Raw genomic sequence first — 23744 nt, 5'->3', positions numbered from 1 at the left:
TTTTAGACAAGGATGAAGACAGAGCAAAGACATTTTTCGGTAAATAAGGGATTAGCTCCTAATAGGAGTCCCACCCTCAAAAAGCAGATTGTTAATTTGGTATTCGCCGTCATGTAAACACAAGGGAGAAGTTGGGGTGGGGGGGGTCTGTTTCTCCTTTCTCTGTAATTTGTGGGACTTACTTTATAAAACTAAACGTCGAATTCCTCCAACTTTAACTCAAAATCAAGCCTTTCTGTTGCTGAAGTAATAGGCAAACCCCTGAGAGCACTGGGGGCATGCGCCCTTATAAAATCTAGTATATTCTAAGATATCATGGTCAGTATTAAACTAGAGTTCTTGAAATACTCTGTAGAGAATGGGTGTGATTTAAATATGGCTAAGGAAAAATAAGCAAGATCAAAATGATAGGAAGAAAATGTGGATTTCCCCCCCACTTTAAACCAGCAACTATAAAGATACACGTACATGCTTAATTTAGAAATAATAATTTAGCCATTTTGAGTATCACAGAACACCTAGATTCCATTATAGTCCACCTTGATCTTACAAGGAAACTGTCTTCTAGCATAGCTTTGCCTTTATTCTTTTAAGCAAAATGCAGAAGTTTGTTGTCTCTGTTTAGCTGTTGCTCCAGGTCTAAGCCTTTGTTCCTGCTGCCCATTAGGCCTGCTGTGCCTCCCCATCCTCCACTCCCTAAGTTGGACAGGAACCTCATCCTCTTCTGTTTGTCTTTCCTGGCCAACATACTGCCACTGTACCACACACATACCTTTCCTCCGAGGCTAGGATAGGAACCCCTTAGGCAATGATCCATGATAATAACTATTCATTGAACCCTTAATAGGTACTCTGAAGTTCAACAGTAAATAAAAAGCTTAAATCGCCCACCCTCAGGAAGCTTACTGTTGGTAGGAAAATGGGCAAAAGACTATAGTGGGATGAGTTTATAGTGAGGATACTCATAAGATGCTATAAGAATGTAGAGGATGGAATTTAACTTAGTCTTCTGGGTTTTCCCATAGCAGCTGACATCTGAACTGAAATGTAAAAGACCAGTAGGAGATAGCTAGGTGAAGAGGGGAAGGACAATAGGAAAGAAGGACCAGCAGCATGTACAGAGAGGCCCAAGTAGTTTAGCACTGCTGGATCACAGCCTACAAGGATGTGAAAGATGAAGCTTGGAGAGGTGAGCAGTGGGGCCAGGTCACAAAGGGCCTTTTTCAGGCAGAGGAGTTTGACCATAATCCTGTGGACAGGGAGAAACCACGAAAGGACAGAAACATGTACAGAACACATTGGAGTAAGAAGCTTAAATCTCTAAAGCCATTTTAAAATGAATTAAGATATAAAGCCCCTTGGGTTTCTTTATGCTTTATCCTACTCCTCTAATTGTCAAAACAAAAACAAAACCTCCTTTCCTGCACCTATTAAAAACTTATTTTTATAGAATTATGGACAGCATGCTGATTAAAGAATTCTTGATAATTAGTTAGCTATTACTTTTGTTATGTCCTTCTGCAGATTATTAGCAATTGCGTCATCAGATTTAAAAGATTTAAACCTCTGTACTTTATATTACTTTTTTTTTTTGCCAAGTGCCTGCAAGATTGAGAATTTAATTAAACTCTGGTAATTGGACTTTTTAGTGGTATTAGCAGCACATTGTTTTTAAAGAGAACATAGTGTACTTGTGCATATATAGATTTGAGATTATATTTAGTTATTTACTATTGTATTCTCCTAAAACTGTATTAAGGAGAAAAAGATGGGTTACAACAGATCTACACTGACTGGTATATAGCTCTGGAACAAGTTTCTTAGTTCCCAGTACTTCTAGCCTGAAGTATACCTTCAGCTTTGCATTGTAATTTTCAATTTACTTGTCTGTCTTTGTCCTATGAGATGCTGAACTCTGGAGCAATTCTTTGTGTTTTATTTTAACTAATGAGTATTCCTAGGGCCTAGCACATAGTAGGTATCTAAATATAGATGTGATTCATGAATGAGTGATCCTCACAAACTGACAAACTTTCACTTGAAGCTTCATTGTGTTGTTAAACGTAAAATGTTTGGTATCTCTGTAAAGTGTAACTGAAAACAAAAATGATGTTTAAGCTTAGAAGTTAGTTTAACTGTGGTGTTTTTTTTTCTTATAGGCATTTGTAAAAGATGTTCATGAAGATTCAATAACAGTGGCATTTGAAAACAAGTAAGTGTCTTGATATAATTTTAATATTTAGGTTCTTTAATATTTTATGCTAATTTTTCCTTTTACTCCTCATTTAAAAAAATTCAAGTGTAGTCTGAGTGTTTTTCAGGAATGGATCTTCATGTTACTGACCAGGGAGTTCGTGAACAACTCAATAGTAAACCAATGGAATGACTGTTCCTGCTAATGACCTCAGAGATCCCTTTTGTATAATCTTGATCCTTACAACTCAGTCCCCTTGAATGTGAAGAAAGAAACCAGATTCTTCTGTATTAGTAACTGAGGGTTTGAATAGGAATATTTGTAAATGTTAAAAGATGAAAATGAATGGATTCACGGGTACTGGGAAAGTCGATGTGAGTTTTGTAATGTTAAATCTAAAATTGATGGTTTTAGTCATCTGGTATATTTTATTGGAAATAATTGTGTTTGCGCATTAACATTTTTATCTGTTTCATATATTTATAATTAATAGCAGTAACTGATCTTTTCTGCTTTCTTCTGCTAGATGAGTAAATAAAAATACTTAGAGGACTAGGAACATTAGCTATACAAAGGCATCAATAGTATAGATGTTAACATTTTATTAGGGGAGACAGGTCTCTTGACTAAATTTTTTAATGCTGATAACGGCTATTTTCAGAGTAGCCATTCAAGATTCTAAAGTACATATAAACTCCTTAACCAGAGTATAGATGTGGTCATGATCTTAGGATTTTACTGAACTCTGAAGTCTGGTCAACAATTATAATGTTTGGCTTTTATTTACCAAGAGAAATTAATAGTGTATCAAAAGCAGATTGCAAATCTACAGAGAGAAGAAATAAATTAGTGGTTGCTTAGTGGCTGGTGGGGGATGGAGAGCCATAGCTAAAGAGTATGGGATTTCTTTTTGAAGTGATGAAAATTTTCTAAAATTGACTGGTAATGGTTGCACATATCTGTGAATATACTTAAACCCATTGACTTGTACATACACTTCAGTGGATGCTTATATGGTTACGTGAATTATATCTCAATAAATCTGTTAAAATACAGTATCTGACCCAAACATGCTATAATTAGAATGTTAGCAGAATCTTTTAGCTGCCAACAGGGCAAAGTACAGTTGACCCTTGAACAAGATGAGTTTGAACTGCGTAGGACCACTTATATGTGGATTTTTTTCAGTAGTAAATACTACAGTAGTGCACAATCCAGGGTTGGTTAAATCCGTGATACAAACCACAGATATGGAGGAACTGTGGCTACGGAGAGCTGACTATAAGTTATCCGTGCATTTTTTTTTTTTTTTGCGTTACGCGGGCCTCTCACTGTTGTGGCCTCTCCCGTTGCAGAGCACAGGCTCCGGGCGCGCAGGCTCAGCGGCCATGGCTCACGGGCCCAGCCGCTCCGCGGCATGTGGGATCTTCCCGGACCGGGGCAAGAACCCATGTCCCCTGCATCGACAGGCGGACTCTCAATCGCTGCGCCACCAGGGAAGCCCTATCCGTGCATTTTTGACTGCACAGAGGGTCAGCATCCCTAACCTCCGAGTTATTCAAGGGTCAACTGTAGTTTTCTCGGATGCCTAAAACACATTTAGGGAGACAGATAAAAGGATTTAGAGTATCCAGCCCAATTCTCAGCTCTAGACAAATAGTCTTGGTCCCAAATACAAGTTTGGATAATAGAATACCTTTCTCTGAATACATAGAGCCAAAAGTTCCAGAATCTGCCTCTGCATGATTATCCATGCATTATACACTAGATAACAGCATCACACCTCTAACAGAGGAATCTTTGATAACTTGGAGAGTAAATTTTTTTCTTGTACTTATACTCTTATCTGCTGGCTTCCATCACTAGGTAAACACTGTTTCCCATAAAGGGAGAGTTATCTTTATTTGCTACTCTTTAAGTTTCTCCTAGAGTCCTTAATCTAAGGTATTAAGCAAACACTTATTTCCTCTATGCATTCAAGAATGTATCTATTTGTTTATACAGTGATCAGTTCTCATTTGTTTTCAACCAGATTTCTACTATAAACTTAAAATTATTCTTTCTATGGATCTCCTAATTGTCTGCTTACCGTAGCTGTGTACAAGTTTCTCTTCTAGCTGTCATCCTGGGAATTTGAAATAGATCAACTTTTTCCTTGTGTTTGTGTAGTATGTATGAGATTCAACACTGGGTTTGAGCATGTCACCAGGACTTGATAGGTCCCTACCAAAGTAGTACTTTCCTTGCATTTCCTTTTTGTTTTTCTGGTTTTTTAAAACAAACAAAAGACAAACCTGATGTTTTGTAAAACTTCAGACTATATTTACCCTCTCTTTCCTTTCAATCATAAAGAAACTCCTATAATACCACATTATTTTAGATGCTTTCTTTTTGCCTTCCATATTTTGTATTTTTTGAATAAAAAATTTGACTTTCATCTCTATACTTAAGACAAAATAATTCTTTGGAATGAAGAAACTTTATTATTATATGCTTTACAAATCAAATTTAGCAATGAATCTTTAACATGTTAAGTCACTGAATTCAGTAAGTATATTAAAAAGTTTTTCTGAAGTGAAGACTTTTGTTTGTTCGGCCACGTTGCACAGCTTGCGGGATCTTAGTTCCCTGACCAGGGATTGAACCCAGGGCCCTGGCAGTGAGAGCACCGAGTCCTAACCACTGGACCACCAGGGAATTCCCTAAAGACAATTTTTTTTAAGTTTCAGAGTTTTCAAGGGTGTATAATAATACAGAAAAGGGGTTCAGTGTAATATAGGCCCTAATCATATTTACACAAATTCTGACTTACCTACCCTGCTATCTTATATAATAGCTCTTCTTTAAAAAAAAAAAAAAAAAAGCACTTTTCTCAATAGGATTTTACTTAGAGAGCCCTTTAGCAGAAAACCCAGAAGTGACTGCTCTAGCAGTTGAATCCTCCAGTGTTTCTGCAAAGTTTATCTTTTAATATTCTATATCATTGTAGATATAAAAGAATAATTTGGTGTTTTTCAAAATTGTTCCACATAACTTTAAATTAAAAAACATAGACAACTTACTGAACTTTAAATTAAAAAACATAGGCAACTTACTGAACTCCTCTAGGCTGTCTCCATCCGGTTTCTGTGGTGTAGGAGACCCCACCAGGCCAGTGCATGCTGGTACGTCATGCTGATCAGCAGTCAGCTATCCATGGCAGGAACTGACCACCTCGTGGGATCTAAAATTTAAAGGGGGAAAAGTGAGTTGTGAATTGCTAATGTGCTGAGTGCCCCATTTTGCTTGGGAATTAGAGGGCATTTAGGACCAGTTTCTGTGGTCATTGGAATGTGGTTACAATTCCTTTGCAAGTGGAAGTATGGTGATGACATTACTAACACTTACTGATATTAACGTATTTTAGCATCAAAGGAAATTGCTGTTGTGGCCCTGAGTTTAGAACTCTTAAAGGTGGAAATTATCGGAAGAAAGACTTGTTTGGAAAATTGTAATGTTGATCTGTTGTGTTTAGAGAAATATTCCAAATAGAACTACGAGGCTGCTGTGCTGCATGCAGAGTTTGTTGAAATGTGTCTATATTGCCATTATGCCCCACTCAGCAAAACACTAACAGTTTTAAAGCATTTGCTTCTTTAAACTAGAAAACCAAACGGTCACACTTAACCAAAAGTTGATGGCAGCATGGTCATTGTTTCCATTAAACCAAAAAGCATGTTAAATAATTGCATTTGCTTATTTGCAGCTGGCAGCCAGAGAGGCAGATTCCATTCCATGATGTGAGATTCCCACCACCTGTAGGTTATAATAAAGATATAAATGAAAGCGATGAAGTTGAGGTAAGTTTCCCCTGCCATCAAGTTATTAAGCACTGAAGAAGGGGGAGCATTTAATTTGCCTGTGCCTTTTGTATCCCTTGTCTTTAACACTTTTCAATCTGCATTGAGAATTACAGCTCTGATGCATATGTGCTTTTGACTGCTCCATCTTAATAATGATTGGAAATAATACATTATTGATGCTTAAGTGTGGCTGCCTGAGCAGTACTCAGGGTGCAGCTTTGAAAGTCACCACTGATTTCCCTTTGCCCACTAGTATTTCTTTTCCCCCTTCCCTCATTCTCTGAATCTTTTGTTTGAATAATATATTGTTAGTTTACAACTGTGTCCCCATTTTAAGTAAAATGGGTTAGGAAAAAATCATTCCTTAACGATAGAGCAGCATCCTAGGCTTTCTTTAAGTAGCAGAAAATCCTCCTGGGGTATTTGTAAAAACTCATCTGTGAGTTTTAGTATATACACATACAGGTAAAACATCTTTTCACAGGAGATGCTATGAACCAACTGCTTATGTGCCATTGATGTCTGACCAAAAAGTGCTATGGAGATGTAGCACATTGACAAAAATATTATATTTGTGATTTCTCTAGCCACTGAAAATCGTTGTGACACTTAAAAGGCACTTGGAGCCTGCTTTATGTTGTAGTTGGTCTATATAGTATCCTTTTCTTCCTCCCCATTCATGTACTCCATTTTAAGCTTCTTCTCTTCTCCACGATGCCTTGTTAACAGTTGCAATTTCATGAACATTTGTGGTATGATGGAAGCAGCTAAGAATCCATTTGTACAGGTCAAGTAAGGTGTACTAGGTCCTTGAATTCTTATTTCCTGTACTAGGTACAGATGGTCAGTGAAACCATGAAACCCAGCCTTGACAAGGTCACATTCTAGTGAGGATAGCTAATACTATGGAAGTTGTAAGTCCTAGGAAGAAAAAAAGAGGATGAAAGGTGATGTAGGGGCAGGAGTGCTATTTTAGAGAGTGCTCAGAGAAGGTCTCTGGATGTCCAGGCCTGTGTTCTTTTCTCTACAGCTTTATAGTGCAAATAGAATAAAGTGCTATTTATTTACCAAAAATGTACTCAGTACTTACTAGGTGAAAGGAACTGGGCTTGGTTTTGTGACGGATCCCAGTAGGGAGCACAAACAGTGTCTGTACTTGAGGACCTTTAGCTGTTCACTTCCCCAGGAGACTACGAGCTTCCTGAAGTCAAGGACCAGGACTTTTGGTCTGTCTGTATCAGAAGGCCTCATAATAGTGTTTGGATGGATAAAGGGGACTGTTTTTTCTTTTTTTCCCTCTCAACTGAGTCACATGACAGGTGGTAACCAGTGAGATGCTGTTGCTACAGTGACCTCACTAACTGAGGTTGTTGCTCTTGCTAGAGCAGAGCTGAAAGGAATTGATGGTCGCAAGAGAGAAATGTAGGTTAAATCAAGTTGTACTGAGTCACTGTATTGTATAACCATTAACTTAGGTCTTTTGGTCTGTCTGTACCATGAACGCTCATAATAGTGATGAATAGAGGGGACTTTTTTCCCAACTTAGTCACACAACAGATGGGAACCAATGGACCACAGTTGCCAGGATGACCTCATTGTGTTACATGACAATTAACAAATAACTGAGGTTATTTCTCTGGCTAGAGCAGAGGTGATAGGAAGTGTTGGGGGCAAGAGGGAAAGGAGGTTGCGTTAAGTTGTATTTCATCTCTGTGTTGTGTAACTATTAGCTTCAGTAGTAAAAGGGAGACGAGAGTCGGAGCCTTGAGTTGCTGGTCTTCTCTTCTCTCCTATCCTCTCCTCCCCATCCTCCTTGTCCTCCCTGTGTTGTCTTTCTACTTCTGAGTATTTCTGTCTCTCTCTCCATGTGTCTCTTTTCCTATTAACCTTGATTTGCTAGTGTCTTCACAAAAGGTTCCATGCTGCACATCATAAGTGAACTGTGAAGTGGTCGCCAGAGAGATCAGTTTAGAAGAACTGATCCACAGTGTGTGAGAGCAGGAACGTGGTACCCAGAGGATTGCCAGCGTGGAGTTGTCCATTTTAGTGGAGAGGGGACAGGAGACCAGAGAGTGACCAAGGATCTGTCCATTTAGTTCCCAGGATACATGAATGCCAGGTGGTATCCTTAGTGGGCTGAGTAGTCAGTGGCCTTACCCATTTAGTGACCATGCAGCCAGGAAGTAGGCCAGGGTCAGTAACTTCCAATTTGTTATTTGCTTATTAGAGTAAAACAAAAACAAATCTGTCTTTACATTTTTTAGATACATTTTCATAGCTCACAAAGTACCCAAGGAAAGTATGCCCAGGTTTATGAATGGTCAACTTTTCTTGAGCATTCATATTCAGATTACTGATTATTACTGAGGCAGCATAGGGAAATAGGAAAGCACTTTTTACAGGACTCTCCCAGGTAATCAGGTAGTTTCTGAGTGTGTATGTCTAGAAGTAGGGGTGCAATTTGGCTTAAAGTCTACAGCTTATGGGCTTGAAAGACACCTAAGGTCATTTTAAGAAATTTTCCTTGATGTCTGATAATTTATAGATTTCTGAATGATGTTAATCATGAAATATTCTATGTTGTAATTTTTGTGTAGGTTTATTCCAGAGCAAATGAAAAAGAGCCTTGCTGTTGGTGGTTAGCTAAAGTGAGGATGATAAAGGGTGAGGTAGGAAAATGCCTATTTAAATTTTTTTTCTTATGCGATTTCCCTTTTCTAAAGCCAGGTATACTACATTTCAGTCTGGATTTCTATTTGAAAGTAATATCTAACTTGAGCATTTTATTTAAATGTTTACATGTTCAGTATATTTCATGTGTTTGTTAGTTGATCAAATAGTTTTTTTTCCTCTAGAGAATTGAAAAACAACTGAATAGGTATAGCTTCTTGTTCTTACTTTAAACACTGTGACCAGGACTGACTTTCATTTATTTCTCACAGTTTTATGTGATAGAATATGCAGCATGTGATGCTACATACAATGAAATTGTCACAATTGAACGTTTACGTTCAGTTAATCCCAACAAACCTGCCACAAAAGATACTTTCCATAAAATCAAACTGGACGTGCCAGAAGACTTACGACAAATGTAAGTTGGTATGCAAGAAAGACTGAGAACTTAGATGTGCTATGCAATTAATTTAAAAGAATATAAGTTTTCAAATAATAGAAATCAATTTTTAAATTCAGTGAACTTTGGCAAAAATGGTTTGCAAAAGTAGTGAAAAAAAAACATATTTAGCTTTTTCCAGTTATATAATCAAGCCAACATTCCACTTGTTTAAACTTACTTGGTTACATACATGGCTGATGTACATTTGTTTTCTAAAATACACATTGTTCATAGAATTTTAAGATTTTGAAACTGGTTAATACAGATACTCTGTCCTAAGTCACAAATCAATTTCTAGGCAATGGAGATTTGTCCAGGTTTTTCCCTTTTAGCTAGTATTTTCAGATAAATATGTAACAAGTAGAGCTTAAAGAAGCTTCAGAAGGTCATCTCTCTTATAAACCTTGATCTGAAGTAATGCTTAAAGACCTTTTAGAGAAGAAATTCCTTTTTAAAGATTTCATCAAGGCGTATATTAAGTTTGATTTGGACATGTCACACTTTAGATAAACAGTAACTTGTATTTCACAATACATAGAAATCCTGCTTCTTGATTATAGAGATTGCATATGTATGTTTGTGCCTTCTGATTCTTATACATTTCCTTCTCCCTTAAATTGGTCAATACTTTTTCTTTAGAAAAGAAACAGCAAAACAAAATTGGGTATCCTGTAGCTATCCCCAAAAGTGTTCAACAGTTGACTCAAGAAAATTAGTGACCTACCATATGTAACTGAAATCAGGAAGCCTGCAGGGGAGAGTGGTTCCCCTAAAGATGTCACCTCTGGTCATCTACGACCACCAGTAATCCCCTAAGAACATAACTGGTTTTTTCCTTTCTCTGTAATCTCATATGCTTGATTGGCCTGAGTATATCAGAAATGTACAGCAAAGGAACTAAACTGTTAAATGGATATAGCATATTTTGCATAAATCAAGTTTAATATGAATCTACAATTCTACTAAGTGCAAATGTCTCTGCATATATTTGTACCAGTAGTTGGTAATCAGTCATCTGAACTTCACAGTGGATATTGTTTTTATTTCTAGGTGTGCCAAAGAATCGGCACATAAGGACTTTAAAAAGGCAGTTGGTGCCTTTTCTGTAACTTATGATGCAGAAAACTATCAGCTTGTCATTTTGGTGAGTGTGTTTGAGTTGTCTATTTTGGTGTATTTCATTTAGGGCATTTGCTTTGATAATAATGATGTTGATTTATATCCTTTAGTCTATCAATGAAGTCACCTCAAAGCGCGCACACATGCTGATTGACATGCACTTTCGGAGTCTGCGCACTAAGCTGTCTCTGATACTGAGAAATGAAGAAGCCAGTAAGCAGCTAGAGGTATGTGGCTTTCTCTAGGGATGGTTGTAAGATTATCTAGAAATAACTGTGTGTTTACAAAACTTGAATATGGGCAGCTTGTCCTTTATTTATTGTTTCTTAGCAATTCCTTATATTCTATATTTTGAAAAATTAAATTGTACAATGCATAATCATACTAAAATTTTTATGCCTGAGGTTTCAGAATTAAGCAGCAGTTTATGTATGCTAAGGAACTTCTGGCCAACTCACTTTTTACTAGAAGTTCATCAAAGCTGCTAATAAAATGAAGCAATGCTTCTTCCATATAACATGTTATCATTAAAGTACTAGAGAGTATTTAAATATCTAATCATATTCCTTTCATTATGTATGTTTATCTCTGTTTAAAAGGGTATAGAACTTCTTCATTCTAATTGGTTGTCACTCTTTAAAACTCCTGTCTTCAGATTCCTGCCAGAGGCTATTTCCCTAACTTACTATTTCGTCTCTTAAGGTGCATTTTATCTACTTTTATTAATCCTCCAATAATTTCCATCACCATACATTTATTTTCATTGATAACTATTTAGTACTTCCATCCATTACCATAGAAACTAAATGGATTTTAGTTTAATGTGCCAACTGAAGTATATTATTGTCAGATTCCAGAGTTGCTCATCATTATTCATTTCGTTAGAGGGAAAACACCATGCAGTTGAAATAGTAAAGAAAAAAAGGAGTTCCAAACTGCATTTTAAGAGAAAAGGTGACTACTACTAAAGGCTGTATTCTTGTAAAACCCTGCGAAACGTGCCACCTTCCAACTTAATATGTGATCGCTGAACTCTTAGCAGGAGAGGAGACATTCATATCTCCTTTTGCTACTTTGTTTTCCTTACGGCCATATGGAGGTCTATTTAATTGGGTTTTACTCTCATTCTTTCTTGATGTCCCTGTGTTCACAAGTTTGTGGTTTCTTTAGTGATTCTCTCATAGCTTTTAGGCCAGAATAGCCTCCTTACTTTCATTGTGAGTATTGTGGAAATATACTCATTTACCTCTTCTTAAACATCTAATTCTTCTTAAATGGTCTGTTATCATTCCTTTGGCTTATCATTTATCAGTGAATTATCAATTGAAAAGAATGAACCAGGTGAATGAACCAGGACTCAAAAAACATGACCTCTTGAAAAGTCCTAGGAATATTTGATACATTTTGTTGCTCTAATCTACAAAAAAGGATTTTATACTTTTAAAATTGTTTATAGTAGTTACACTCATTCATTCAAATTATCAGGTATGTTGAATAATGAGAAACTAGCGTGCATGCCTATCTTTTCTCACTACTAATATTAAAGAGATCCACATATTCAGATACGAAATTTCCATTTTTCAACATGAGCCACTAATATGTTTGGTTTTCATTAATGGCATGCTAGAACTAAACATTAAATTTTGATAATACTATCTAAAGAGAGTGATTATCCACAAGTTTGAGGTGTCAGTATAACCTAGTTCAGTCATCACTGAATATTTGAAAGAATTCATCTTACTTGTGGATCCAGATCACAAGGTCTTACAGACTCTGATCTCATTTTAGGTTGCAGGCACATATGTAAGATAAGCTGTAAATCTTTGATACTCTGTGATCATTCAATTTAATTACTATACCAAAATTTTTATGATTCCTTTACTCAGGTTGGGGGTGGGGGTGGGAGGGTGTCCTTTTAATGTCATCACTTCATCAGAGGACTATCTAGGCCCACAGTATCTAGTAATAAGTTATGTAAATGGCACTGTTTCTAGAAGAAAAATTGTATGCACACACACACACACACCAATATCCTTTAATAAAAGGAAGTGAAATACAACATTATAAAGCAACCATACTCCAATGAAAATGAATTTTAAAAATGAAATGAATACAATTTTCTGTAAAGATGGTATTTAAATTTTTTTTTTACTTAATTAATATTGAGTCTGTCAGACCCAGTGAGCTGGTTTTTATTTGGGAACATTTGATCTGCTTCTTAAGTATTACATTGATGTCATTGGTTAACTAAGGCAGCCTTGCAAATAGGTTTGCAAAAGTTACCTGGGAAAATTGTCAACAAGCCCTTTCCTGTTAACAAAAATATATCAAATGGCATAGACCTTTAGTGACCTAAAAAGTACTTAGGCTGTGCGAAATATTTTCTTAAACCTGTTAGTTTCCGAGTGAAACTGATTTATAGGTCCCTGATATACAGGGGCAAGATAATTTACATGGCTGACCTAAATACAGTTGTCTTAATAGTCGATAAAGCATACTAATCAGATGTGTGTTTCTCTTCAGAGTTCAAGGCAACTTGCCTCAAGGTTTCACGAACAGTTTATCGTACGAGAAGATCTGATGGGTCTAGCTATTGGTACTCATGGTGCTAATATTCAGCAAGCTAGAAAGGTACCTGGGGTCACTGCTATTGATCTAGATGAAGATACCTGCACATTTCATATTTATGGGGAGGTAAATATTTTACTAAATAGTGTTTTTCTAAAATAAAAAATAGTATTTCAGCTGGCTCATCTTTTGGTGATTTAAATCTTTTCCCCATTTTTATTAGGATCAGGATGCAGTGAAAAAGGCTCGAAGCTTTCTGGAATTTGCTGAAGATGTCATACAAGTTCCAAGGAACTTAGTAGGTGAGTCGGCAATTGCTTTTGACACACACTACAAAAACAAAAGTTAGGTAAACAGTTTATTTATACCGATAGAATTCCATTTTCACTCGGGGAGTCATTTAGCTGAAGCTTAGTCTTTGAAATAGTCTATTGCTACAGTGTACAAAAAATATTTGGTAAATGCACTCAAAGATTACATTTTCAGAAGGTGTGCAAAAGATACTGCTTTGCTAGTTCAAACCTACTGGTTCCTGGAAGGATAAATTTTGCACAGCCTCTTCACTATATGTATTGATATCTTAAATATGTTTTTTTCAAAATTTATGACATTTGGGGGCTTTTTATAATTTGGAGTAGACTGGTATTTGATCTCTCTAATGGGGCTATAAAATGATAGCACTCTTCATTATCTCAGAGTTGAAGATCTGAATATAGGTTACTTAAATCTAATAAGTTCCAAAGCTAGAAGTAATTCCGAATGTCTCTAGGGCTTTCTGCAACATCAACTGTAATTCTTCATTTTGACTTGAGTTGTTTCATGATCATCACCAATCATGAGTACCAGCAAATACATAGGAACTCTTCACCAGCGCTCTTAAAAGGTGCAGTTATCTTTAGTAGAACATATCAACAAAGTGCAGTTTTATCAAAAATACTACATATGTTTTAAATTTATAAATAAAATTGGGACACACTGCCTATACATTTAAAATAAAATTTTAACTTGATATCTTGACTGATTATAAAAAGTAATGCAGGGCTTCCCTGGTGGCGCAGTGGTTGAGAGTCCGCCTGCCGATGCAGGGGACACGGGTTCGTGCCCCGGTCTGGGAAGATCCCACATGCCGCGGAGCGGCTGGGCCCGTGAGCCATGGCCGCTGAGCCTGCGCGTCCGGAGCCTGTGCTCCGCAACGGGAGAGGCCACAACAGTGAGAGGCCCACATACCTCAAAAAAAAAAAAAAAAAAAAAAAAAAAAAAAAAAAAAGTAATGCATGCCCTTTGGAATGTTTAAAGGAGAAGATAAGGACTTCCTATGCATTTTTTTCACATACTTTCAGTTCTACTTAGCCTGCTCTTTTTGTCAGCATAGAATTATAAACATCTTCCTATGCCATTAAAAAACACTCGGAATAGTATTTTTCTCCCAAAGACAATTAGTTTGAAGATGAAGTATAAAATACTAGTGAAATAATGCAGAATTATTTTCTCAACTATATACTACAGACAACTGAAGAGCATGACTATGTAATGTTATTGAGGTAACTTGCACACCAGTTGTGTGTATGGGAAATGTGTGATTAGCACCATCCTGGTTACCTCAGGATAAGTGGGGTTGTGAATGATATTTATTTTCCTTTTATTTACAGTTTGTCAAGCAATTGCATACATTTTATAGTTAGAAAAGTTATTTTAAATTTAGAAATTCTTAGAAAATATAACCATTAGACAGTTTTTTCAAAAATTACTGAATAAAAACTTATGTGTCAGAGTCACGAAAGTTCATTTTGGAGATGGCTTGATGATAGGGAAAGGTGTTGGGTGTAGGTGTTGGATCCAGATTTCAGCTCTACTTCACTTTTTGGTCGCTATTTGGCCTTGGGCAACTGACTTGGCCTCCTTGAGTCTACTTTCCTCACCTCTAAAACAAATGTGATCATAGTGTCTACCGTATAGGATTGTGATAATTAAATAGGAAGATATAGATAGATAGTTATAGATAAAGGTATAATTACATAAGCTCTGGATATAGTAGGGGACTCTTTAAATGTTAGTTCTCTTCCCTTCCCCTATTCAAAACAATTCCAGTTCGGTAGAGCAGAATTATAGTAACCTGTCGGTTGGGAATTGGAAATAACTATGTAATGTAGAATTTGATTATTTGCTATTAAAAGCAGATTCTACCTGTGGTTTTACCTGAACAGAAGAGGATCCCAGCAGTGACCTTTCACCAGAAAGCCTGATTTTCATTTTGTTCCTACCTAGTAAAATAAGACAGTTCTGTTTTAGAGGCTGTCTCCTCTAGCACTGGGAATGTTAGGAGTTTTCAGAAAGCGTTTTTGTATAAAATTTGGCAAGGCAGATCTATAGGGAGATGTCTAATCGGTATTGTATGAGTTTTCAAGTCCCACAATGTGACTTATGATCTCTCTTATTTCCCACAAACTCTCTTTGGTACGTACACTGATTTATCTTTCTTTTCTAAAAATTTGCTTGTTCTTCACCCACTTTGACAGTGAATTGGTCTAATAAGTGTTATAGACATAAAGAAAAAAACCTTGGGAAGACTCTCTCCTCCCTCCACCCCTTTTCATTTGAAGGGAAGGAGAGCTGAAATAATTGACAGAAAGACCCAAATCCAGAGTCCTGATTTAGTGGTGTCAGTTCTTTTCCCTGACCACTGACCAGTCAAAAGAGGTTATGGGGGTGAGTGAGGCTGGCACACACAGCAAGAGTGCCAAGGCTATGCTGATTAGAAGAACCACAAGGTCATGCTTTGACAGGGCTTTTCCTGCATTCTTATTTAGGACTGGCTCAGCAAATTTTCGATTCCAGTTTTTTCCCCATCCCTACCTCAGGTGAAATGGTGGGGCAAGCACATGATGGGCGTGGCCAGTGCTGGGTGCTTTAAGAACCTTGGGAGAGCCCTTGGAATCAGATGTAATTCACACATAGATTTCTAGAATCAGTTCTTAATATTTGTAATGTCTTGCTTTACACTAATGCATGATGATGGCTGTGAAAGCAGTCATTTCCCAGTTAAGTATATGATTAAATTTTATAAAATGAGAGAGAATCGAGTGCCCATTCATTACTGGTATTTGAAGTCTTTGGAGTTTTAACAGATGATACTGATAAAACTTAATCTTGAACTGGCTTTAAGCTTTTTCACTGTGGTTTTAAGTTAGAAGTGTGATTTCTTAATCTTTTACCCTGACTAATCCCTTTACCTTCTAACATACTAATATAATTTGTGAGTAATGCACAAGAGTAGTAATCCACTAACACACTGGCCTGAAGAATGTGTACTTTTAGATGTACGTATAGCTGCTTAAGCCACTTTTAAACTTAGAGTACCTTTTATAAATATGCCATATAAAATTCTAAAAATATTTGCCATGGGCAAAGAAGCAGATTTAAATCAGGTACAGATAGAATTGAAATTGTCAAAGAAAGAAGCGAATGTGTTTTCTATTATCTGTCCTTTTCCTTAATTCCTTTTATAGAACTTTGCAGAAAGAATGATACACGCCACTATACCTGAACATTTAAAATATGCCCTTTTATGCCAAATAAGAGCCTATCTTTGAACTGCCTTAAAAATTCAAAATTACCCATATCAGTTCACAGGTATTATCAGTTCACAAGTATTAATCAACTCTAACTCCTGACGAAAGGAGTTTGAACAATGATGACCTCATAAAATGGAAAGCCAGTTTGACTCTGTCTTTTTGAAAAGAATCTCTGTTTTGGTTTTGAGATAGGTAGACAGACAGATACAGAGGAAGAAAGAAAGAAAGAATTGAAATTATATGAAATTTTATACGTATATATAAAATGTGATAGTTTATGGTGGGGTGTGCTTACTGTTTTGAGGTATGTGTTTTTAAAACCAAACATGAATTATTCATTTCTTACCTTAGGCAAAGTAATAGGAAAAAATGGAAAACTGATTCAGGAGATTGTGGACAAGTCAGGAGTTGTGAGGGTGAGAATTGAAGCTGAAAATGAGAAAAATGTTCCACAAGAAGAGGTATGTTTCTAGTGCGTATGTTTCTGGTTTCTCTAATAAAAGTAAAAGTCTTTTATTGTCTTATTTGACATAGTAACTTAGAGGCCTCCAATATGCACATAATGTGAATGTAAAAATTCTATCAGGCATGCCAGTTAATTGCAGTTGTAGATAACGGCCTCTGTTTATTCTCTAATGCTGTGATTGCGGATTAGTCACTTTAACCCCTTTAAGCCTTATTTCTTGATCTTCAAAGTGAGTAATCACAAATGTAAAAAAAAAAAGTCTGAAGCACTCTTCACATGTTATTTAATGTTCCTGACAGAGACAAAATTGGGCCACTAGTTAGGTTTTCTGGCTTTCATCCTTTGGCTTTTTTACTTTGTGTGTCTGCTTATTTTGTGTGCTTTACATTTTTTAAAGTATTTGGGGTGGGGGGGTAAGGGCGTGCTCTTCTGTACAGTGGTACTGTTTGAAATAAAATCCTTTCAAATTGCCATAATTTTCATATATTTCATAGTCTTTTGTCTAGGTTCTTTTAGCTGAAGTTAAATCTTTGTGCGTTTTTACTGCATAACATTTGCATTCTTTAAGTTTGTTTACCAAGACTGTTTATAATAGTTTCTGTTCTTAAAAATATGATCATTGATACAATAATGGAGCTAAAAAAAGTCTTAAAAATTGGTCCTTTTTTTTCTCTTGTGTGTTTTGTGTTTTTCACCAAGGAAATTATGCCACCAAATTCCCTACCTTCCAGTAACTCAAGGGTTGGACCTACTCCTTCAGAAGAAAAAAAGCATATAGATGTAAAGGAAAACAGCACTCATTTTTCTCAGCCTAACAGCACAAAAGTCCAGAGGGTAAGAAATAATTGTCACTTTGAATTATACTGAAAGTAATTTCTTCAACCCAAATGTTACAGTTGGTGTTTTGGGTATTTTCTGTGGTTAGGCTCATAAGGCTACTCATGCTATATTTGTTTCAAATCTGATTGCCAGCTTATGAGATATTACAAACCAAAGTGATAACTACTTTTCAGTTTATTCACAGTGACAAATCTTATGCTGTAAACATAAAATACAGGGTTGCATTCAGTGGTCACATTTTTCTTTTGAGGGTGGACTTTTATTTTTTCATGGTGTAGCTCTTGAAATTTTACAGGTTGTAGTAGCTCAAAATGTACCCACTGTTAGATGCATAAGTTACTACTTAAAACCATATTTTTAAAACTGACTTTCAATATTTGAACTAACCTAATTGTTTAGAAATGGATTTAGAAGTCCTACAGTGAAAGTCCTGCGTTCAGGCTTCTGTGTATCGTTTGTTATAGTTAATGACATCACTTGCATTCCTTATACTGCTTTAGGTGTTAGTGGTTTCATCAATTGTAGCAGGGGAATCCCAGAAACCTGAACTCAAGGCTTGGCAGGTAGGAAAACATTCCTTGAAAAATACATTTTAATTTTATATTTTAATGTTTATTCCCCTGGTTAGACTACAAATGATCGTCAGAGTTGGGGGATGTGGAGGAGTGTCTGTGGGTTCATGGACCCATTGCCCTGGGAAAAAGCTCATATTCCTTCCTGTTGCTTATAAGGCCTTTCTTTCACAGTCCCCTGACCAATATCATCTCTTACCACTCCTCTCCCTTGTACTTGAGAGAGGCTTGAGCCATACCTGAAGTACCTAGAGTTCTTGAAACACTACTCTGCTCTCTGTTGCTTCTAGACGTATGCACATGTTTCCTCTGCCTGGAGCACTCTTTTTCCTCCAACCTGCCACCTTGCTTTGACCTTACTCCTTGTGCAGCTTTCCTTGTATACGTTCCATAGGTCCCCTCCCCCTGACGGGCTCAAGAGCCTTTCCCCCTTTCATGCTCCGATGTGTTCGCCCCTGTCGTAGCACTTACTACATACATATTTACTAGTTATCTAGTCACATTGTTAGTTCCTTGAGGGCAGACACCCACCCTCAACCTGGCCTGTGAGAACTGTTTACAGGGAGAATATTATGACTCACAAGAGATTAAAAGCAAAAATGCCATTTTGTAAAGAGAAATATAACCGCAAGTGGATTGGATATTCCTCTCTGCTGGGCAGGCCAGTTCTCATCCCAGAACAGGAAATCACTTTTTCCTGGTGTCTGCTCTTGCCTTTCTTTGTCGTAATTTAACCATTCTGGTCCACTAGTAATGTGCTTAAATTAGAGTGACACTTGGGTACATCAACAGTTTGGAAATGTTGAAAGAGAATTTTTTTTCATTATTTGCTCCACAGTTGATCAACTAAATCTGTGACATAGGGTTTTCAAGCTTATTTTGGTCATATGTGATCCAGGGGGGAAGAGCATAGCCTTTCATCATAGGGCATTTCAGAAAATAATATGGTTAACTGCTTTGTAACAAAGTTGGGGAAAAAACTCAGCTGTCAGAAATGTTTTTGAGAAAAAGAGATCTGAGTCATAGTCCTGATTGTTTCCATAGTTCATATATTATTCAATCAAACAAAAATCCATATGAAGCCCATGGGTTTTCAATGGCACCTGATTCTTTAGGTGGTTGTTGTTACTAGGAAGCAGTGCCTTGCTTACCAGATGGATGTCAGTCTGCAAGCAGTATTTCCTAATTGTTTAGTTTTATACCCTATCGACAGCCATGTTCAATGTGGAAGGAAAAGAAAAAACCTATTCCAACCCCACATGCAAGACTCTGTGTACTGAGTGCAAGCAAACAAAAGCAGCCCAGCAGTACCCACACCTATCAAATGAATGCTCTTATTTTTGTTTTTTGGTGTTTTTTTTTTAATGCGGTACGTGGGCCTCTCACTGCCGCGGCCTCTCCCGTCGCGGAGCACAGGCTCCAGACGCGCAGGCTCAGTAGTTGTGGCTCACGGGCCCAGCCGCTCCGTGGCATGTGGGACCCTCCGGGACCAGGGCACAAACCCGCATCCCCCATCGGCAGGCGGACTCTCAACCACCGCGCCACCAGGGAAGCCCTGAATGCTCTTTTTAAAAGAGTGATACTGGGCTTCCCTGGTGGCGCGGTGGTTGAGAATCTGCCTGCTGATGCAGGGGACACGGGTTCGAGCCCTGGTCCGGGAGGATCCCACATGCCGCGGAGCAACTGGGCCCGTGAGCCACAACTACTGAGCCTGCGCGTCTGGAGCCTGTGCTCCGCAACAAGAGGCGGTGATAGCGAGAGGCCCGTGCATCGTGATGAAGAGTGGCCCCCGCTTGCCACAACTAGAGATAGCCCTTGCACAGAAACGAAGACCCAACACAGCAAAAATTAATTAATTAATTAATTAACTCCTACCCCCAACATCTAAAAAAAAGATAATAAAATAATAATAATAATGCTCAACTCAATACAGAATACGCTATAGAACCACCAACTTTAAAAAAACAAGAGTGATACTTGTAAGCTTCTTGGCTTCTCACACCTAGAAACTTCACCTAGAGAATTCTGATGTATCTGCATCAAAGCTACTGTGTGCTTTTCTTTAGTCACTTGTGAATATCAGTAACCATTGTGAATTTCATCAGTAGCAGAATATTGAATTATTCTCAACTTTGAATGTCATAATTGCCAGCTATTTATTAGTTTGCACAACTGGCCTAGGCTTCCCTATAATAGTGACAAGAAATAGTTTTTTTCTCATTTGTACTGATGGGCTAGAAGTATACATTTTTAGTCTACTCCTTTTTTAAAATCTGTCCTTATATTAAAGTAGTACCATAGGGAGATCAAACTTTCCTGATGATTCAGTCCTTTACTATGTTCAGAGCGCATTATGGAAGTATATTGAAATGCTAAATTTTATGCTCATGGATGTGCCTAGTTTTTTTTTCCCTCACAGAATAATTACTAACTGCATTTTAATTTCTTATCCTTCTTGTTTGTGTTTTATTTGTACTCTGTTGACTCGGCTAGCAAAGTTGATTTAGTTTCTACTTTTGTACCCTGATATCTAATTTTGAATTATTTTTTTAAAGAATTTGACCTAGATAAAATCTGTAGTAAATGAATTAGAGTATTTTAAAGTATTCGTTTTGTTTACGCTTCTCATGTTAAAGCTTATATAATTTTGAGTTACATAATTTATGAGTTTGCCAACATTTAATAGTAGTGTTTATATCACAGTAACCTGATGCATTTAAGGGTTGCTATACTGATCTGTCCTTATACACAGTGTAAAATATGTGTAAAATATACCAACTACTTTTGTTTTTAGGTATTGGTTTATATTTTCAACAAACTTTCATGTACCTACTGTCAGACCCTGTGCTAGGGATTTAGTCATTATTTGCATTTTTCAGATTAATTCATCATTAATTTTATAGGATTATTGTTGCCATTTCTTTTTCAGGGTATGGTACCATTTGTTTTTGTGGGAACAAAAGACAGCATCGCTAATGCCACTGTTCTTCTGGATTATCACCTGAACTATTTAAAGGTGAGAACAGGAAGAACTTTAACGTCGAAACGTTTTTGCACTAAAATATAAAAACTCCATAGTAAATCTTAAAGCAATTAAGTTTCATTCTAGCCTGTACATGATAATGAAAGACCTGTAAAAGATAATAGAAAAAAATTTTTCATTCCGTTTAGCTTATTATATTCCTTCTGAAAACACAAGTCAGTTTTCCATCATTATAAATTTAAGGACCAGTATCCCAGTTCTCAAGAAAGAAACTCCCCTATTTCCCATTATTCTGCTGTTAAACCCTTATACTCACTTTAGACAATCCTGTCAAAAATACATTTCATCCCATTGATCCTTTCTAGCCCTTGTGAGTTTTTTCCAGGACAAATTTCGTGTCTGTAACACTTGCCTTTGTTGTCCCTTTTATGTCATTTATCAAGGAAATCCCAGAGTTTCATGAAGTCCTCTGTTTAAATGTTTACCCTTCGTAATTTTCTCTATACTCTGTTATTACAAAATAGAAACAATTTGTGTCTTCTTATAAATGCACATTTTAGTTAGTATTTATACGGTTATGCCTCCTCTAGCTTACAAACTGGAAAGCAGGAACCAGGAGGCTGCAAGGCGTAGCAGAAAGAGCACTGGATTGGCAATCCAGTGATTTGCTTGTGGTCTCTCTTCTGCCATGAACTAGCTCTGTGTCTATAGGCAAATCACCTCCCTAGACTAGGTGCTTTTTAAAATTTCTTTTGGCCAAATGTTCTGTAATTCGATAAAATAGAATTTCACCCATGTCACTTTTATAATTTCTTCTTTGTATCCATATGTATCAAAAATATATTGTAACTGGTACTAAATAGTATTTTTAAAGTAATCCAAGTTTCTATTTTATTTATGATGCTATCTTAATAAGGATTTTTTTGCTGATTTCTTAAAGAAATAAAATTAAATAATTTATAGTTATATGTAAACAAGGAAGAAAAATACAATAGCTAGGCACTTCTTATCATTCTTATGGTGGTCAGTTAATAATTGCAAGTGGGGAGGTTTCATCCAGCAAGGTTTGCATGGATAGGATACCCCATTGATTTGCTTATTCACTTGTGTTTTAAAGTGTGTTTTATGTGTAATCTGTTGTATGTGTTTTTCTTCATATTCTTAGCTTAAATAATTTTGAAGACCTGGAGAGTTAGGCTTGCATTGTATCAGTCCCTTGTTCTTTTGACTAATGTTCTTCCTTAGATCTTTTGATTTATTCTTCACAATTGAGTATCTTTTTTGGTTATCAGCAGCTGTCCTGTTGTTGCCATTCTTTCCATCACCAGATCTTCCCTCGAGTGGGCTTGGCATCTCTCACCAAAAGGTGACTGCTTTGCCCCAGTGGGATAACCTGGACTACCATTCTGTTTTGCAAGATACACCCATTCCATGAGCTCTAACTGTACTTTTGGAGTAAGCCACTCACTCAGCTGCAGTCTCTTCTTTGTTCAAGTCCTCTGTAAAACCAATTCTGGTTCAGAGCACAGATGAAGCTCATCTAGATTCTTACCTGCCCTTTTCCTGAGGCTGCCATAACCAAGATTTTAGGAACCTAGCTTTACAGAGGCTTCCCCAGTGACTGTTCATGTGGACAATCCCTATGATGGCCTCTGCGTGACTGAGACACCCAGTGCTACTCTAGTTGTGGATCCAGTTCCCTATAGCTAGTAAATAGATGCTTATGGGTAGATTGGAAGAAGAAGGGTTAGAATTGAGACTTCATCTGGATTTGACAGAACCCAACATATTGGAAGCACTGTGTGTGAGGGTCTGTTAGTGGACCCCAGGTGTATATTTTGATCAACTGACTATACTGTTCGTCATACTTGTTCTAGCAGAGTTGTAGTCTTTAAGAGGTTTTCAAGGCATGATATAAGATATCCAACTTGTTTTTGTCAATTATTAAATAGTTCCCCTATATAAGGAATATAAACATTTTCAGTTCATCGAAGATAATTGTTTCTTAATTGTATAGTCACGTCCAAAGACCCGCCATAGTATATGTTCTTTGAAAGCAGAAGATGGCCCAGACTCAATGTTTTGTTAATTAAGATATTAACTGGAAAATCTATTTCAATTAAGATTATTTACAATGTGTGATTTTTAAGGTTAGCTGGTTAAACCTTAAATGTCATTTATCTGTATTCATACGTTTTAGAGTTGTTTTATTCAATATCCTATTATCAAGAGGTCCCAAAACTAGCATATTTGTGCCTTAGCAGATCTATCGGATAATAGTGCCAAATTAAATAACTTTAAATTCTATCAGTATAATTTTAATGCTCAGTATTTTTGTTATATCTCTAATTCTGGACATCAATAATATGTTATCTATAGTAATTTTATTTTTAAGGAGACCATTCAATTTCCTGATAATTCTGTGTAACAGTGTTTACTATAAATTTAGAACTGAAATTGAAATATTTCCAGT

General features: G+C 36.7%; 1 protein-coding gene across 15 annotated transcripts in view; it reads left to right on the top strand.

Moving 5' to 3' along the window:
• Positions 1-23744, top strand: part of FMR1 (fragile X messenger ribonucleoprotein 1) — a 37859-nt gene that overhangs the window by 6816 nt on the left and 7299 nt on the right. For 9 of the 15 annotated variants that reach the window (XM_081223166.1, XM_081223172.1, XM_081223174.1 and 6 more), the window contains exons 2-13: positions 2160-2212; positions 5940-6033; positions 8634-8705; positions 8979-9127; positions 10202-10295; positions 10381-10497; positions 12794-12964; positions 13062-13140; positions 16762-16871; positions 17576-17710; positions 18217-18279; positions 21218-21304. In XM_081223166.1, coding sequence (XP_081079292.1) covers positions 2160-2212; positions 5940-6033; positions 8634-8705; positions 8979-9127; positions 10202-10295; positions 10381-10497; positions 12794-12964; positions 13062-13140; positions 16762-16871; positions 17576-17710; positions 18217-18279; positions 21218-21304 — 1224 coding nt within the window. The remainder of the gene's footprint in view (positions 1-2159; positions 2213-5939; positions 6034-8633; positions 8706-8978; positions 9128-10201; positions 10296-10380; positions 10498-12793; positions 12965-13061; positions 13141-16761; positions 16872-17575; positions 17711-18216; positions 18280-21217; positions 21305-23744) is intronic. The other 6 variants (XM_081223167.1, XM_081223164.1, XM_081223175.1 and 3 more) reach the window with 1 other exon arrangement.

Source organism: Mesoplodon bidens (genome assembly GCF_964165515.1).
Source record: "Mesoplodon bidens genome assembly, chromosome: X".
Taxonomy (NCBI): domain Eukaryota; kingdom Metazoa; phylum Chordata; class Mammalia; order Artiodactyla; family Ziphiidae; genus Mesoplodon; species Mesoplodon bidens.
Note: the sequence above shows the minus strand (reverse complement) of the source record. Positions and strands in the feature narration are given on the sequence as shown.